At 38.0% G+C, this 15827-nt stretch overlaps 1 protein-coding gene across 1 annotated transcript in view; it reads left to right on the forward strand.

The window, feature by feature from the left end:
- Window positions 1–15827, forward strand: part of CDK13 (cyclin dependent kinase 13) — a 52442-nt gene that overhangs the window by 29825 nt on the left and 6790 nt on the right. The window contains exons 8-12 of the mRNA XM_015813060.1: window positions 3901–4002; window positions 7009–7086; window positions 7557–7673; window positions 12306–12437; window positions 13677–13876. Of these exons, the coding sequence (XP_015668546.1) occupies window positions 3901–4002; window positions 7009–7086; window positions 7557–7673; window positions 12306–12437; window positions 13677–13876 (629 nt within the window). The remainder of the gene's footprint in view (window positions 1–3900; window positions 4003–7008; window positions 7087–7556; window positions 7674–12305; window positions 12438–13676; window positions 13877–15827) is intronic.

A 15827-nucleotide genomic window follows, 5' to 3' on the forward strand; every position in this document is an offset into this window, starting at 1 on the left:
CCTTAGGGTGCCGTCGGCCAGACAATGCCGGCTGGCGACCCCCAGGGGGAGAGCCTTCTCTGTGGCAGCTCCTGCCCTCTGGAATGACCTACCCCCCGACCTACGTACAGTTGCGGACCTGCGCCTTTTTCACCGAGCCCTGAAGGCCCATCTATTCCGTGCGGCCGGCCTGGCGTAGTTTGATTATGTTTTAGTGGGGTTTTTTGTATGGGGTGTTTTTAGAACAGGCCCGTTATTTAATTTGATTTTAGAACAGAAACTATTTATTTATTATTGTGGTTTTTAGTATCGCCTGTTCACCGCCCTGAGTCCCGTAAGGGAGATAGGGCGGTATATAAATTTAATAAATAAATAAATAAATAAATAAATCATTTCCTGAGCTGTTTTTCTCTGCAGTGCAGCACATCCCTAAAAGATGCTAATGGCAAGTTAACCAGCTCAGATTTGTGACCTTATTTAGTTGGTTAGAACAAAACCAATTTCATACCAAGGAGTGATTTTTTTTGCTCCTAAGGCAAACAGTCTGCACCAAAATCGTCATTTCTGTGTATATTCCTCATAATTTGCCTGTTTACTCTCTTGCAATCCCTTCATCTCTAATAAATATAAATAAGCATAGAATCTCTTCTTGCTAGTTATGCCAGTGCCAGCGTGATAATTCCAAAGGTCAGGGGAGTGCTGTAAGATTTGGTCTTTTACTCTGCTTCCTTGTGAGTCTAGTTTTGGAAATCTTCCCTGCTGTTTGGGTTCATTTGGCTGTTTGGGTTCATATCCTTCTGATTCTCTAAAGGAAAAAAAAGCTCAAAATTGTAAGCACAATAGTGATTATGTTATTTTTCACTTAGTGATTGATTTGCTTAGCAAGCAAGTTGTGAGTCCCAATTGCAGTTTCTAAATGAGAACTGTAGTAAAAATCTTTCTGCATTGGACCAGTGTACTAAATTTACTACATTCTATTGTGTAATGGAATATTTTTCTATGCATCATAATATAAGGCTTTTTAGGTGCAGTCTTCTACATAAGATACCATGTGCTAAGAAACAGTGGCAAACTCTTGAAGAATAGGGGCTCATTATAATATAGTGGTAGCTTCATTTGTATTTCCTAAAATTGCTGTTGATCTCAGTGGTGTCAGGCTATCATACAGTCATGTTGAAGTAAAATATGACTAACAGTCTGACTGATTTTGTACATAGCATAGGATGCCATATTGGCTTTTGCTTTGGGTAGCAAAACTTGATTCAGCCCCGATCTTAGTTTGAAAGGAAACCTGACCAATAGCAGTGACATCCAGTGACATACTAAGACATCATTTTCTGAGGTCAGAATTACTCTTCCATGGAAACTGATTAAGGAAATAATACCAATCATAGACCACTCAGTTACTTTGTATAAAAATGTAATTGCATTTGAAGAAAGCGCTATTCTTTTTTTAAATTCTTTTTTATTGCGCTTTTATCCATATAAATTTTCTTAAATCAGTCAAATAAATATAAAGGGGAAAATGATGAATACTGAAGTAATCAATGCCTTATGGAAATAACTTCAAGAATCTGGCTGAAGACAAATACCTCGGTATCCTTCAAGCTGACAGTATTAGGCACACTGAAGTCATGAAGGCCAGAAATGAATACAGCAGTGAAAATGAGGAAGATCTTAAAGTTCAAACTCATACTATCAAGGTGATTAACATCCGGGCAATTGCAATATATACGCAGATGGAATGGTGAACTAGATTCATACAGAACAAAAAAACCCTGGAAAATAATGACAATGAATCATTCTCTTTGTCAATGCGGTGATGTTGACAGATTCAGCTTTCCAGGAAAAATAAGTGCACATGGAATGTTGTAAGTACCCTAGACAGATGAAGAAGAGTAAAGGGCATTGGAAGAATATCTGAAGGACAGTGAAGAAGATGCACTGAAGCTAGTATACCAGGAAGGCTTGCTGAGGCCAAACTGGCCTAAAGGAAAGACTAAGTGAGTAGAAAATAGTCATGGCAAGGCAAACTATTACACAGCCATTATAGAAAAAAAAATAAGCATAGCAGATAACAACACATGACAATGGCTAAGAATAGGGGGGGAAAAAGATGGGGTAATTCTGGCCGCACAAAATGAAACCTTAAGAACAAATGCACACAAAGCCAGAATTGAGTAGACAGCCACAGACAGCAAATGAAGGCTCTGCACAGAAATGGAAGGAACAGTGAACTATCTAGTTTGCTGTTGCAAGAAGACCACAGACTGATTACAAACAGACAGAAAATAAGAAAGACAAAAAAGTTTGGATAGTGGACATGGAGACAATAGAAGAGAAGAGAAAGAACCTGGGGGGGGGGGAACAAAGTACAAAAGCCTGTAAATAGAAGTAGAACGACTGTGGCAAAAGAAAGCAAAGGTAGTACTAATAATAATAGGTGACTTGGATGTAATCCCAAAATAACTGAAGCATCACTTGAACACCATCAGCATTGACAAAGTTACCATTGGCCAGTTGCAAAAGGCAAATTTATGTGGATCAGCTAACATCCTTTGACAGTACCTTTAACACCCTAAAACATCAACACCTGGCCATCCCAGGTCCTTGGGAAGGACTCAATAGGTGGATAAAAATGCCAATTCCAGTATAAACATCTGGCTGACAGTGATTAACTATAATACATTTACTTCATGTCAAACTGTCAATTACTTCATGTTAAACTGTTGAAGAAAAATGTAAAATACATAAAAGTTAGTCATGAAGCATTGATGCAAGTTAAAAATTGGAACTTTTGACTTATACAGAAAACAAAAAGTGAATATCAAAATAATTTAATGAAATGGTAAACAAAATTCTGGCAAGCAAAAGTATTACTTGTAATGTAACTTACATTACATCTACAAAAGATCATGGGGAAAGTAGATAAAGAAAAATCCTGACAATGACTTAGAACTGGAAGATTTAAAAAGAAACTGAAGGCTTTGAATATGTTTGCTCAAAAACAAGTTTTTCAAATTAATGTTGTCAAGGCCAGAATTGAAAAATTGTCAAATGGCTCAAAGTACAAATTGTGTAGTAGGCAATAGATGCAGTAGAACATATATCCAGCTCACATGATCTGTGATCACAGTTATAATAAATGACATAAGATAGTTGCCAAAATTATTTACTGGAACACCTGCAAAAATTATCATGTGCCAGAAATGAAAATTTGGTGGGAAAATATAATTGAAAAAGTACTTGAAAATAGCAGGTTAAAATATTGTGGGATTTCAGAATACAGACTGGTGCATTATCTGGCTCATAACATATCAGATATAACTATGGTTGAAAAGAAGAAACTGAATAACTGATGTAGCAATAGCAGGCAATAATAGAACAAAGGACAAAAAATTGGAGAAGATCACAAAAGATCACATTTTGATCTGAAAATCAAAATGGAAAGTTTATGGCATAAATGGGCTGTGGTAGTTCTAATATGTATTGGCATGCTGGGTGGCGTACCAAGAAATCTTGGATGGTACTTAGAGAATTTACGCATTGACATTTAAGCATTCAATCTGTCAGTTACAAAACATCATACTATTTGGATCTTGCCAATATATTACAACATCCTAAGTTCTTGTGAAGAATTTGATTCATATAAAGATCAACACAAGCTAAAAAAAATGGTTGCTTTTATTTCATGCTGTTATGTAGAAAATAATAATAAAATGTATATTCCACTTGACTCCCAACAGCTCAGCACCAATTTAGGAAGATAAATTTTGGGAAAGAAATATGTAATTCTATTGAAAAGTAAGCGTGAAGGCTGTAGAATGATTTAATTCATTTTGATAACATGATTTGGGAAAATGTTTAATGGGAAATTATGTTTGAATACAAATGCAAAAATATTCTCTCTTTTTTCCCCAGTCGCCCATATACCAACAAAGTTATCACTTTATGGTACCGTCCCCCTGAACTTCTGCTAGGAGAGGAACGATACACACCTGCCATTGATGTTTGGAGCTGTGGGTGAGGCATTTTTTGCTAATGAACTTTATGCAGCAAAGTAATTTGGAAAAAGGTACAGATCATGTGGTATAATGTTTTAAGGGTACATTTGAACCAGAGACCAGGATACATTACACCATAGCAGCAATTGTTTTATTGACAGTGCTGGAGATTATCTCTAGATTGTCCTAAAAAGGAGTGCAGTCCCTGTTTATTCTTATGCACATAAAATGTGACTGGATACAACAGCAGTACCATGTTTCCCTGAAGATAAGACCTATCCAGAAAATAAGCCCTAGTATGATTTTTACATGTGCACTTAATATAAGCGCTACCCCAAAAATAAGCCCTAGTTAAGACTCCGCCTATTCTGTCCCACCGTCTGGTTGCACAAGGTGGGACAAGGCAAGGTGGTGAGGAGGTGGAGCTGCCCCATGCCCCCGCACCTGTTTACCTCAGGGCCTCCCATGTCCTGAATCTTGCCTTGCCTCACAGCAGTGGCACCAACAGCCCTGTCCAGTAGGAGCCCATGTGGTGCAATGTGCCAGTGCTGCCACCATGAGGCAAGGCAGGTGGGGAGCTGTCCCACGCACCCTGCAACTGCTTACCTCGGCCCCGTAGCCAGGCATCCCACACGCCACCACCTGCCTCGCCTCTTAGAATTCCAGGGCTTAGAAATACAGAGGCAGAGGGGCAGATGGGGCAAAGCTGGTTCACCAGATTTATTTTTTAAAAAAAAGATGAGCGGTGATTCCCTTTCTTCTGCACAGGAACTCGCAGAGCTGTGGCCCGGGCCGAGTATGGTGCCCCAGCCCTTTGTTTACAAACCACACCTCAGGCAGCCTCCTGAAGTGGCCCCTGCTTCTTCCCATTTATAGCTGGCGGTCGGCTGGGTTTTCTTTTGTCCTTCAGGCCAGAGAGAGCGGCATCTCAGGCCGTGGCCATTCCTTGGCAGGTTCCATTCGCCCTGCCTGCTTGTCCACCCCCTCAACACATCCACATCTGTCCTGCAAAGCAGCCTCGAAGTCACCCTACAAATTTTGTTTGTAGGGTGAAAGGACTGAATCCGAGTTTCGCTCTTAAGCTAACATCTCCCATGCCCAGTAGATCTTGATCTCTTGGGAAGATGTCACACTGTCAGCCCCCTTCATCTCCCCCCGCCCCAAAAGTTAGCATGCATTTGCCTACCTCGGTGACAATGGCTGAGATTGATATTGCGGCTGGGCTCCAGGTTCCCGGAGGAGAAGTAGAGCAGGGCCTTGAGGCAATAGCAGCTGCACTTGCTGCCCACTCTGCTTCTTCAGAGGGATGTTAGCCTTGAGCCACACCATATTCAAGTTGGCATTAGTGGGTATCCGGCACCAGTGCTCGGGATTGATGCTGGTGCTGAGCAGAAAGAAGATGAGGCTCTGGAAGGGTCCATTCACCTAGGAAGGTGATGGCTTCATCATAGTTGAACATAACTGGTGACAGGCAGGCAGGGTGAATGCAGAATGGGGAAAGCAAGAGGAAGGAGGCTGGCAGCATCACAGCCTCCCAAGTGATCAAGATCAACTGGGCATGGGAGATGTTAGTTAGGAGCGAAACTCCTGCTGGGAACTAATAGGTAGTGAATTTTCCTCAGCCAGTGTGAACAGGGATTGTTTCTGCTTGGCTTAATCCTTGAAAGACTTTCTATCTGGAGTTCTCAAGTAAACTGAGACTGTTCTTACCCTATGTCAGAAGGGGAAAAGACTTTTCTTTATGATTACTACTTTTTGATTTTGTCTACCCAACGTGAACCCTGTTTTCTCGTGAGTAAGCGGTTTCTCATTACTTGTGACGGCTGGGTCAGAACACTAGCACATGCAGCAGTTCCTGCTGGCCTGGGCGAAGGAAGGCCAGAAGAAAACCCAGCCGGCTGCCGGCTATAAGTGGGAAGAAGCAGGGGCCGCTTCAGAAGGCTGACTGTGGGTGTGGTTTGTATACAAAGGGCTGGAGTGCCACACTTGGCCTGCAGAAAACCCCGGACCGCAGTTCTGCAAGATCCTATGTGGAAGAAAGGGAATCACTACCTACCTTTTTTTTAAAAAAATAAATGTGGTGAACCAGCTCTGCCCCATCTGCCCCTCTGCCTCTGTACCATTTAGGCCTGGATTTCTAAGAGGCAAGGCAGGTGGTGAGGCATGGGGCTGAGGGGCCCCTGAGGTAAGTGGGTGCAGGGTGCCTGGGGCAGCTCCCCCCCACTTGCCTCACCTTGTGGCGATGGTGCAGCGCACCACGCGGCCCCTGCCACAAGTGTCTATGAGCTGCCACAGAAATGGGCCAGCGGCGGCAACGCACGCGCCTGCTGGACAGGGCTGTTGGTGCTGCCACTGCAAGGCAGTGTTGGGATGTGGGAGGTCTGACTGGGGGGGTCCTGAGCTAAGCGGGTGTGGGGTGCCTGGGGCAGCTCCACCCCCTCCCTCACCTGCCTCGCCTCGTGATTGTGGCACTGGTGCGGCACACCACATGGCCTCTGCCATGAGCAGCTACAAGCAGTTGCAGAAGTGGGCTGGTTGTGGCCACGCGGGCTCCTGCTTGACGGGGCTGTCGGTGCCATCACCACGAGGCAAGGCAGGTGTTAGGAAAAAAATAAGACATTCCCCGAAAATAAGACCTAATGCATCTTCTGGAGGGAAAAAAAATATAAGACCAGGTCTTATTTTCAAGGAAACATGGTATGTGCCTAATGGAGTTAATGAGGCCATTATAGTGTACTTACAATGTAGTGAAACAGGACTACAAATAAAGTAGGGTTTTCAAAGATTTCAAAATATTTTCTGAATATAGTTTTTTTAGGAGTTGCTTCTGTTTTTCTCGAACTTTTGGCTTTCTAAGTATTTTAAGCTGAGAGTAGTTTTTCTGGGAAAGTGTTATTAAGGGTAATTGCATAATTTGATACCATAAAGCTGAGCAGTGTTTCGTTTCCCTGGGGAAATGTATTTGGGTTAGGGACTTTTAGTTTGGACCCATAGTTTCCTAGAATTATTTGCTCTGTTTTTGTAGATGTATCCTGGGTGAACTTTTTACTAAAAAGCCAATATTTCAAGCAAATCAGGAACTTGCTCAGCTGGAACTGATAAGGTCAGTATATCCTAGGTCTCTGAAAAATGTACTTTTCAGCAAATAGTCTCCAATTATTTCTCCCAATCCAGTTAAAATATATTACTTGCCATATTTTACAAAAAATAAAAAGAACTTTACACAAACAAATGATTATTTAAAAAGTGAGGAACTGGAGTTGCAACACACTGTGATTATAGTTTTCAACTCAGAAAATTTAATGGTGCTTTTAAAGTACTTACAATTATTGTCTTCTTTCTATCACAGTACTTTTTAATGAAGAGAAAATATTGTAGCCAACAATCTATAGTTTTATTAGGCAAACAGAAATTCTTTACTGGTGGGATATTCTTACAATTTAATGTTAATTTGGTCTTTTTAAGTATCTCTAATTGTGTAGATTTGAGTGGCATTGTTTTAATTAAATCTATGTTTGATTCAATAATCTTTGTGGTACTTTTCATTTTATGACATATATTGTTTTTACATAGCCGCATATGTGGAAGTCCTTGTCCTGCAGTATGGCCTGATGTTATAAAATTGGCGTATTTCAATACCATGAAACCAAAGAAGCAGTATCGCCGAAGACTGAGGGAAGAGTTTGCTTTGTAAGAATTTAACTATTTAAATATAATATGTTTTCTCTCCTATTTTTGAATTTATTCTGTTCTTTATGATCTTTGTATTCTGTAGTATAAACATTAAAAGGCATTCCTGCCTTTATTAACAGCCCTATAAAGTAGACTAGATCAGGAAACCACAGAAAGAATGGAACTAACTTTTATTGAGATAGGCTATAGTAATACAATCTTGCACTTCTGCTTGTATTTTACGTTCTCTTTCATCCAGTCTGAGCCTTTTCCCAAGCCTTCTCAGAGATTAAGAAATGCTTTTGCCTTTATTTTATGTGGGCTGTGAATATTTACTTTAAACCATTTTCTTAGGTCTCTACACATATTTTTGTATGATTCAAAAACAATTTTGAAAAATGGTCTTTATTTAGTTAAGTTGATATTCTCTGAGACAAAAACTATTTTCTCTGTGTTATGTATGCTTCCCAGAGTAACTTGTGAGATGCGTAGCCATATCAGTTTGATAAATAAGGATATTTTAATGAATGTAACAGGAAAATAATCTTTGAAATCAGCCGTTTAGTTGTCTGTATTTACTTATCTACATAATTCCACCATTTGTTACACACTTCTGTCAATGATGGATGAGCATCTTAAAGCCACTGCAAAATAACTCCATATCCTATCTCTCCAGTCTCTAGTCCTTTCTGCCTCTTTGAGTAAAAAAAGATGCTAATAAAAATATTCCTTCAATATTGAGAAAATATGGCATTTGCAATTGCTTCTTGGGTGGCTCGTGAGATTGGAGTAAACTTATCGTAACAAAATTTCCTTCTTTTACTTCTGAACTCTTTAATTGATGTTTTGGGTTTTGGTGACAGATTCCAAGAAATCTATGTGATCATTTAAATGTAAATATCAATTTACATCCCCCAAAATGGTAACCATGAATTTTCTGGTCCAAATTTGGGTTTTGAATTTATTCCTCATGAGTGAAGTTCTATATCAGTGGTGGTGAACCTATGGCACGCATGCCAGAGGCGGCACTTGGAGCCCTCTCTGTGGGCACACGTGTCATTGCCCCAGCCTTGCCTTCCCCGTGACCCCCTCCTCACCAGCAGCCCCCCTGGAGGAGAGTTGCCCCCGAGCGTGGCCCATGCGGAGCAGCTCAGCCAAGGACACGGCAGCCAGGCAGCATAGACAAGACTCTGCCCTCATGCCCCATCGCGCACAGTTGATGCTGCGGGGCGCGGACAGAGGGCGTGGCCGCCATGGCGCTGCTGGGCTGTCTGGGCGATCTGCGGCAGGCCCTGGAGGCGGTGAGTGGCCTTGCGGGCAGGCGGGGTGGGGGCGGGCAGGGGGTGGAGCGGGGTGGGGCCAGTTTTTGGGCACTCGGTCTGTAAAAGGTTCGCCATCACTGTTCTATTTGATACTGCTTTTACTAACAATGTGTTTCTGGATCATAATTATGAACCCATATTTTATCTGCTGTTACAGTGTTGTAAAGAATTTGAAATTCCTGATATTTATTCTTATAGAATGGTAATAGTTGCTGACAAATCTCTGTTCTTATGGCATTCATCTCTGCCATTAAGCATGAAAAGAACCTATCTTGCATAAACTTTTTTTAAAAAAATGTTTTATTGATTGTTTACAATAACAATCCTTAGTGCCTGGTGTACAGCGTGTTGTCTTGGTTCATAATTTTTTTTAAAAAAAATACACAATCAATTTTTATACTTCCATAATTAGTATATTAATTAATAATATATTTCTTTGATCTTCTCTTCTCCCAATAGTATTCTCCTTCTTCAACCTTAAACAAATATATTTTTTAATATTTTCAATGCATAAATGATTAAATATGAACATTTTCTTCCATGTTTGTGCCAACAATAATAGCGTCCATATGTGACATTTTTTTTCTTATCAATTTGTGTTATTTTTATAAAAATCATCTTATTGATTCACCATATATCCTATTTTCATAAATCTTGTTTAAACTTAATTTCTCCTTAATATTCAAACAATTCTTATCAGTCATAATTTTCTCAGTATTTAACATCTAAATATCCAAATTTTCCATCTATCTTATGACATGTACCTATAACATATTTTCTGATCGGTTTATATTTCACTTATATTTGTATAAGTTAATTTGTAAAATCACTATATATCTTTTTTTTTCAACGTTCTTATTTAAGCTTAATTTTTCCTCAATATTTCAATCATTCCTTAATCCTAATTCTCTTCAAACTTAATTTATCTTTGAAATTCAAACTTTTCATTCACATACATCATCCGAATATTTTTACATTTTATATATTATCAAAAGTACTATGCTACTTATATATCTTATCCCTCTTATTGTAAGGCCCCTTTATAGCCAAAGTTTTCTGTTCGTTTAACCATATTCAAACAAGTGTTTTCTTGTGTAATACTCCATCTGGTAGGGTGACTCAAATCTCTTGAATCTATCTCTGGCCTTCTTCTTTTGCCAAATAGCTTTCCAAATTGATATTTTTGGCTTGCCAGGAAGTCCTTGTATTTTTGTAAGTGTTGTTGCGAGTGGAGAAGACAAAGTATGTAAAATATATGCTTTTTGTCTCCCAAACAATGATTCTCCTGGCAGTGTCCATTTTGTTAAGTCTTCTTTCTTATCCTCAGGTTTATTTTAACGTTCTAATGAATAAGCTATCTTTTCCATTTTTGTTGTTATGTCCAAGTCTTGTAAGTTTTTTCCTGTTTGTATTAAATTATAATTATCTTCATTTGTAGCTTTGCTGATTAAGTCATTTTTTTCTAGTTTATGTTCTGTTATCTGATTTGTTTGTTCATTCTTTACCATCATTTTCTGGGCATTTTTTGATTGTGAGTTTAGATTAGAAATGCGCTCATTTATGTCAACAAAGTTGTGTTTAATTTCCTCATGGTTTAAGGCTATTGTCATTTGTATCTGTCATAACATTACATAAATTTCCTCTTGGAGAGCATTTGTCTTGTCTTGAAATGTTGCTTCTGGAGGTCTTTGATATTCCAGGCTGAGTCCTTCAGAAGTAGGTATTAAATGTGGTTTTCTGTCATTTTTTGATAAGTATGTCATATCCATGTTGTCTCCCCCCTTCAAATAATCCGTCATCAGTACCATAGTCTCTGTAATTCGCCTTGTCAAACCAGCCAAAACTCAAAATCCAAACAATCCAGTTTTGTATAGTTCTTTATATATAGTTTTTATAATCCACTGTATTTCCAATTGTCAAGGCTTCAGTAAAATCAATGTTTTGTAACAATTCTTTCAGGGGTCAGTGTCAACCAGTCAAAATTTCAGTTCAGTATATTTAGCCACCTTGAATCCTTCCTGTAAATTCCCCCCTAAAAGATTAGTCAAAAATCAAAATTGTTCTTTTTCTGTAAACAGTTCTTGAGTTTAGACAACAATCAGAGTATTTCTTTTCCTTCAGATACTTTCTAATCTTATATCTGGCCCAGTATGTATTCTTCTCTTTGTTCCCAGCAGCTGTCTTCTTAAAGGGAACAGATTTTTCTTTGTTTCTGGGTGTTGTTGTTAATGTGCTATATTCTAATTGTCCATTAGGTGTCAGTAGTTGTTTGTTTTCCAGCTTTTTCAGGCAAGAAATTATTCTTACTGTTTTTTTATAATTTTATCGCAACCCTTTAGAGCATAATCTTAGCAGTTTTTTTTAGTTTCTAGATTTAGCCAGACTGTAGTGTTTTAAATTTGATTTCAATATTTTTCTTTCCCCCTTAAAAGTTAATTCGCTGTTTCCGTCTATGGGGGAGTGGGGGTGTAGTCTCCCCTCACTTTCAGAGGTTTTCTTATTTTGGGGATCTTTCCCAGGGACTTAATTGCAGAGTAGAAGAGAGAAGATTGATACTCTCACCAGTTCCATGCACGCTGTTCAGTGTTGTTCTGGCTCGTGCTCTTGGACTTAGGCTGCAAGTAGCTTGGGCTAGACGCTGATGTGCAGCTAGCCTTTCTCTTGTTGGGTCAGAGGGCTTTCCCTGGATCGAACGGAATGACCGCTGTCATTCCGTGATCAACGGAGCACCCCTCTTTCTTTGCCGCCTCTCCGGGGCAACTTCAGACCCATTTAGGGTCCTCTGGCAGGACAAAATCAGCCATGGGATGTGGAGCTCTTCAGTTCTGCGGCTGTGCGCTATGACACAAAAATCGGAAGTCTATCTTGTATAATCTTCTGATAGTGACAAAATCAATAACATGACCCATGTATTCCTGTGAAATGTCATGTTTGAGAGCAATTCCCCTTTGAGTGTCTGCTGATTGTTCATCGGTTCATCTACATTTCTCATATGAAATTCATTAATTGTTCAGTTCAGGTTGTGCTGTTGATTAAGCAAATCACTTTTGCTCAGTATACCATTTTTACTTTTTTTTATCCATAGTTACAGTATCTATGGCATTGTATAGATAACTTGTATGGATTATATAGTATAGTATTAAAACTGAACATATTAGTTTATGTGAAAAAGATGTCAGTTATCTGAGTTCTCATCATACATTTTTTTGTGTTAATGAAACAATATAACTTTCTTTAAATGCTAAGTCTGAAAGAGAGGACAAATTTTAATGTCTTTGAATAAACATTACTTTGTTTTTTTGACTTCCATTTATTTATTTTTTTACAGTATTCCTGCAGCTGCACTAGATCTCTTTGATTACATGCTTGCTCTTGATCCCAGCAAACGCTGCACAGCAGAACAGGCACTTCAGTGTGAATTTCTGAGAGATGTGGACCCTTCAAAGATGCCTCCACCAGAGTAAGTGTTTCTTAGTTGAGTTTATTTTCTACAAAATAAAATTCATTTCTACTAGCAGAAGTCAGATGCTACATATATAATCATTTTTGTCACACATTGGATGAGCATACTGTTGAAATTGCATTTATTAATTTCCTAAAGATTTTACAGTACCAACAACCATAGAACTGAGCCTAGTGAAGGAGTAAGCATCTCAGTGGGTTCACTTCAACATATCACTTGAACTTAGCAGCAAAAATATATCTGGAAAATATTTCAAACTTTATCTGAAAAAGTCTACAACCCAGCAGTGGTCTCTAATATGCATTCTCTACTCAAGGCACACCTTTGTATTTGTCAGCCTTCTTAAAAAACATAATTCACACAACAATTCTGAATTCTTAATGTCTCAGTAACAAAGGATTTAAAAACAGCAATAAGTTTAGCTAACTGACAAGTAGCAGTCTTTTTGTTTTTGCCCACATATTTTATTTAACTGAAAATGATGGAATCAAGATCAGCTCCACTTGTCTCCAAATTTGGTTTTGGAGTGGTGGAATTAGTTTCCTTTGTCTTATACAACTAGACTAGTTTTATGAGTCCCACTTATAGTTAAGCACTTGATTTTCTCTGATCTTCAAGGATGTGCTCAAGTTTCTCCCATTTGTTTTGAGCAACTTAGTGACATTGATTGAGTGCCTATTTTGCATGGTTGAAAAAAAAGATGAGATTTTATGATGAGATAATACGCACACATCATTTAGTGGAATTAGTGGAATTCCTTTTCCTAATTTTCTGAAAGTAATAGGTAGTAGGTAGAAAAGTGTCAGACAGTGATCAGGTGCCAGGATAATTAGTTCTTTTTGATCCAGAGACAATGAACACTTCAGTAAGTAAGGGTTTTTAAAGCCTTATTATTAGCTAAAAGCATGCTGAGTTAAAAGCATAACCTAAAAGGCCTACATATTAAGTCTTTTATAGCTCCTTAATAATAACAGCAGAGGTAACCCCAGGATGTCAATTTTGATAGTACTTAGTACTAAGTCCTGTGTATAAGCTGCAACAAACAACAACAACCTTACAGTTTTGACCAAATCCTGGTTTGATCTGTCAGATGGCTGATAGGTTGACATGCCTCTCTTGTTTCCAGATAATGGCTTCTTGAGCTCTCTTTCATAGTTGGCTTTTTAAAATTTTGATACTCAAGGTCCTTGTGGTAACTATTCTGTGCTGAATAACTGTAATTTCTTTTCTTTATAGTCTTCCTTTATGGCAAGATTGCCATGAACTGTGGAGTAAGAAACGTAGAAGGCAAAAGCAAATGGGCATGACTGATGATGCAGCTAAAGTTCCAAGAAAGGATTTATCTTTGGGGATGGATGATAGCAGAGCCAACACACCCCAGGGTTTGCAGACCTCTTCACAAATGAAGATGCAGAGCAACTCTAATATAGCCCTTGGTATTTTTTTCATTTTTTAAATCAAATATAAGGTAGTTCTCATTTAATGACTGCTTGCTTAGTGACTATTTGAAGTTACAATGGATCTGCCAAAAGATACTTATGACAGAGTTCTGACGTTCTGTTGGCAGCATCCCACTGCAGTTACATGATCACATTTTGAATGCTTGGTAACTGATTTCGCTTTTGCAGCATTTCGTGGTCACATGACACAATCTGTGACAGTTTTTGCCATTTTTGCCGGAAGCTGGCCTTTTCAGTCAGTTTCTGGGGGAAAAAAAACTCATAGAATTCATTGACTCACTTAACAACAACTACAAAAAATGTTCTAAAACTGGTCGATCACATGAATGCATCAACTTATGACCGTTATATGTTATGATGTAAATTCCAGGCTCCCTTATGGTCATAAATAGAAAACTATCTGTAACTTCAAGTTGGACATTATTTTTTTCTAGGAGAGGCCATTTAGACCAAAAGAAGCACTGGAAAAGAAATAAATTAGATAAAGTACAAAAGGATCCAAATATCTGGCTTTCAAAACTTAGAAGTTAGCCTGAAGATTAATTAGTACATACTATAAAATATTTGTCTGATTTATGTGATACTTTTTACAATAGGAATCCTATTTTATAATAAATGCCCTAGCTGGACTTTTTTTTTTTTTCCTGTCAATTATTTCTCCACTTTATTTTATTTCTATCCTAGATTTCATTTCCCAGTGCAATTAACTATTATTTCCTCTTGCTATTTTATAGTAAAAGGAAGGAGAGTATGTGATGAGATAGATTGCTTGATAAATGGAAATTAATGTTTAAATAGGTAGCTTTATTTTAGAGGCAAGTAATATTAAGCACAAGTTATTATTTCAATTAATGTACATTTATTTAAGCTTGCTTGCTCCTTCTCTTTGCATAATATTAGCAGTACTCCCTTCTTTCCGTAGCCTTTCTATTGCTTTCCTTCCCTTTATGTTTTTTTGGCTGGTATTGTTGATATTGCATTTTCCCCATTATCTCCCATCTCAGAATATTTGTGCCTGGAATATATTTTCCAGCTAAAATCCAAATCTAGCTGTTCTTTGCATAGGTTTACCCACCTGTAAATAACATATTTTGACTTGAAATTAGAGAAATCCTTTTATTTTTTTCCTCAATAGTTGTGATGTCCATAACATTTCAGATTCAAAATACATTCAAAATAACCATTTAATAATTTAAAAAATATCCCAGCAGTGATTCTGCCTTGGAATAGCTATTTCAATTTTTATATCATTTTTATTAGTTTATCATAATATAAAACACAAAGGAAAATGAAAATAATGAGAAACTAGGAGAGTTAAAAAGGAAGAGGAGAAAGTGTAGGGGAAAAGGGGAAAAAAAAGAAAGAGAAGCATTTTTTTTAGCACAATAGAAAATAGTAACATTAAAGCCTCAACTTGTTACTTTTACACAGTAATATATATTAGCCACTTCTATAATAACAAACCTATCTAATCAATAAAATCCTAAATTAAAGTTTCATTTTTTCCATCTCAAACACACAATCCAGAAGCAGTTTCTAAATAGAAACAAAGTTAGATTGTTCTTTTCTTTGATTACAACAATCAGTTTAGCCATCTCTGCTTTTTTCCTCTTATGGGAAGTAATAAGTAATTCTATTTACATTTATTAATCTTTGTAGATTATCATCATTTATAGTAACAAAATTCACTATACTCTTTCAAATTCTTTAACCTTAATGGGAAAACTTATTTCTCCAGCACTGAGATGGAGACTCCACCATTGGGTAGTAGACTGTATTCCTGCCCAATCAGATCAAGTCAGCCAAAGTTGCCACGCCCGTCCTGGACCGTTGGTCTCCAGTCTTTGACTTGATCTTGCCCAGGACAGACGTTGCAAGTTTGGCTCTAGGCAGGTACAGTCATTGGTGGATTTCCATTCCCTTTCCC

Source organism: Protobothrops mucrosquamatus, unplaced genomic scaffold (genome assembly GCF_001527695.2).
Source record: "Protobothrops mucrosquamatus isolate PMUCROS unplaced genomic scaffold, P.Mucros_1.0 scaffold131, whole genome shotgun sequence".
Classification (NCBI taxonomy): Eukaryota; Metazoa; Chordata; class Lepidosauria; order Squamata; family Viperidae; genus Protobothrops; species Protobothrops mucrosquamatus.